General features: G+C 36.7%; 1 protein-coding gene across 1 annotated transcript in view; it reads right to left on the bottom strand.

The window, feature by feature from the left end:
• The window catches only part of LOC107605066 (NAD kinase 2, chloroplastic), a gene marked incomplete in the record, with an annotated part of 6,784 nt that continues 6,452 nt past the window's right edge, over positions 3,145–3,476 (bottom strand). Inside the window, 1 exon segment of the mRNA XM_016306807.2 lies at positions 3,145–3,476. Coding sequence (XP_016162293.1) covers positions 3,450–3,476 — 27 coding nt within the window.

Below are 3,476 nucleotides of genomic sequence, written 5' to 3'. Positions count from 1 at the left end.
TCCAGGAGCCCTTGGCGTGCTAGCCTTTCCAGGAGGTCCTTCGCAACGATGCAGTCATCCGTAGTATGACCGAACTTCCGGTGGAAGGCACAATGCTTTGTCTTGTCCACGAACCGTTGATCATGGTAGTTCCCTGCTCGGGCTGGTGGCTTTATGATTTTGGCGTTGAGGATTTCTCTGATGATGTTCTCTCTTCTAGTGTTGAATCTGGTGTATGTGTTGTACTTTGACGCGGGATTAGAAGGTTTCTTAGTGTCCCTGTTGCTTGGCGATCTGAAAGTCCTTTCTTCGTCTCTCCGATGTGGTTGTTTGTCCGACTTCTGGGCTTTTCGGAGTTCTTCGATCTCCATTTGACCTGCCGCCCTTTCTCGGAATTCCTCTAGCATCTTCGGCTTTGTTATTGCAATGGTCTCCCAAAATTTGCCAGGCCTAAGGCCGGCCTTGAGAGCGTGCAGGTGAACGGCCGGGTCCAAGTCTTGGATCTCCATAGTGGCGTCAGCGAATCTGGTCATGTAGTCTTTCAGGCTCTCGTGCTGACCTTGTTTGATGGTGCCGAGATAGTCTGAGCCATGTACGTAGATTCTTGATGCAGCAAAATAATCAATGAATGATCTGGCGAGGTCTTCAAAGGAGGAAATCGAACCTGCAGAAAGTTTAGAAAACCAGAGTAACGCAGCACCGTCTAGGTACGTGGGGAATGCTCGGCAGAGGACGGGCTCATTGTTAGGGCCGTTGAAAAACATCATTGATTGGAACTTCTTCACATGGGCCCGAGGGTCGCCGAACCCCTTGTATGGTTCTAGCGCGGTAGGCAGCGTAAAGTTTTTCGGCATTTGGTAGTTTGTGATCTCCTCGGAGAAAGGGTTGTCAAGGGTGAGCTTCTCCTTTGGCGGAACGATGTTTAAAGGGTCCGCCGCACTTTGAGTCGAGCCTTTGGAGTTCTCTCCATTGTTATGTGTTGAGAGCTCGGCTATTCTTCGTACCTCCGCCTGAAGCTCAGCGATTTGAGCCAGGAGGTCGTCCTGTGAGAGTTGTGGAATTTTCTTGTCAGCCATGTCCGAGGATCGGGAATCCTGCAAAATAAAGTAGAAGACTAAACGAAGGAAAAAATGGGGTTATATGTACTCCTGCCCCACGGTGGGCGCCAAGTGGTTCGTCCGAACACTAGGGAGGTCGAGCTTAAGTGCTTCCGAGTGAGTTAACACCGAAGAGGAAGAGCTTTGCGTCGGCCGGAAGTCAAACACCGCGGCGGGAATACCTGCACAAGATACTCCGACGCTCAAGTCAGTAATGATTCTCAGTGAGTGAGTTAAGAGTAAAGAGTGGAAAAGTGAGAGTGATAGAACCTAAGACCTAGCCGAGCATATTAGCTAGGTTTTATAGGAGTTAGTTTTTACCCGTTGGTGGATAAGTCCTAGTTTGTAGGTTGGTTGAGATATTCTATTTTGGTGCTATAAACCAGCTGAGCACGTTTCTTATTTTCAGTTGGGTGATTCAGCTTCGGTCCTGATCATGTGCCGAGATTTTCGGACGGCTGATGCGGAACCGAACTTTATGATGCACGTGTCTTTTTATTCGAATGGGTGAGGCCGAGCTTATCAGCTGACGTGCCGAGCTTATTTGATGTAACATCAGCCTCAGATATTTGTGTGCCGAAAATTCCGGGAGACCGAGGATGTGGGTGACGTATCACTTAGTTTAAATAAAAATTATTGTTAGATAAACAAAAGAAGAAAAATACATCATTTTTATGACAAACAGAAATTTAGAATATAAACACAGAGAAAAATTAGTGGAAATAGAAGCATAAAAAATACTTAGACAAATAGTACATGAATTTTTGAAAAAAAACACAGAAATTTGTGAATGAAAACATATAATTTCTGTCTTTAGAAAGAGGATGAGCATAGTTATTAATATAACAATTATTTTTTTCCTATATACTTTTTTGATGCTCTATTGTTTTTTTGGTTCTTCTCTTTCTTCTCTTCGTTTTTTCTTATCTTTGTTTTGTTTGTTTTTAATACGAAATAGAGAAGAAAAAAGAAGCAAAAATATCAAAGAAAAAGGAAAAAAAAAAGAACATAAAAAAACCTCAACAAAAGAAGAAAAAATGAGAAAAACGCAACTAAAAATAAAAATGAAGTGAGTTTGAACGATGTAATTTACTCACATTTGTGTGAATAATTTGTCTCACTAATTTATTATTAGGCCGATTTAATTAGATTTGGTTTAGAAAAACATTATTCATGGTGTAGTATGGCTAATTAAAAAATAGTTCTGGTGCATAACATGTTTAAGCAAGAGTAATTATCCAAATCAATTTCTAACAATTTTAAAAGCAGATATTTTAGTTTTTAAGAAAAATTAGTACACAGATTAATCTCAAAATTTTATTCTGACAGACAAATCAGTTCTCATTTTATATTTTGGCAGAGTAATTACCAAAATCAGTCCTCAAGAATTTAAAAGTGAACGTTTTAGCCTCCAAAAAAAATTAATACACAAATCAATCCCAACGTTTTGCTCTGTTAGACATAACAATCTTCGGTCCATTCTACTTTTACTATATGTCAACCTTTATTATTATTAATTTATTTGTGCATGTGAGACGATGATAATAGCATATTAATTTACTCATTTCATTAGAAACAAGTAAGGTGAATAATGATAGTTTGAAATTCAAATTAAAATGTTTTTTTTAATTCAAACATTTTTTAAAATAGGACATCTTTTGATTACGTTAAATATAAAAATATCAAATGGTTTTAACTTTTGTGTAGAATAATCTCTAATAATTTTATTGAACATTATTATTATTATTATTCTTATTGTTGTTGTTGAGTGACTATATATATATATATATATATAAGAATTTAATAAATAAATTTATCATTATTTTTAACTAAAAAATATAAAAATTATAGTACAATGTTATTGTACAAATAATAATTATTTTACTTTTTTTTTAAGATGGAAGATTGTTATGTTTGTCGGAATAAAATCTTTGATATGTTTTTATGTATTATTTTTTTTTGGATTAAAATATTCACTTTTAAAATTCTTGGAGACTGATGTGGATAATTATTCTTTAAAATATGTACAAAAGGACACATGTAACATTTTAAACCAATAATCAACACAGAACCAAAATAAAACATCTCCTTCCACTTACACAGATGAAGTATAGCAAAAAGTTATAAACATTCAGATGGAATAAAGAGCCCCTAATAAGATTAGCAATTTAATGTACCACATTTGTCTAAAGTGTATGTATACACCAGTATCTAGCAATTATCACATGTGAAAAATCATTGGCTAAACCCTACCTTAACAATGAATGCCAATGGAAGCAACTGGACGTATATGCTATATTTATGTTCTATAGTCTGAATGTACAATCTGTACAGTAATTACACAACCCTGTCAGTGCATGACTTTCACACGCATCATAGGGCCTTCTGATCGAGCCTTTC

This window comes from Arachis ipaensis, chromosome B06, assembly GCF_000816755.2.
Source record: "Arachis ipaensis cultivar K30076 chromosome B06, Araip1.1, whole genome shotgun sequence".
Lineage (NCBI taxonomy): Eukaryota > Viridiplantae > Streptophyta > Magnoliopsida > Fabales > Fabaceae > Arachis > Arachis ipaensis.
This window is presented reverse-complemented; position numbering and strand designations above follow the sequence as displayed.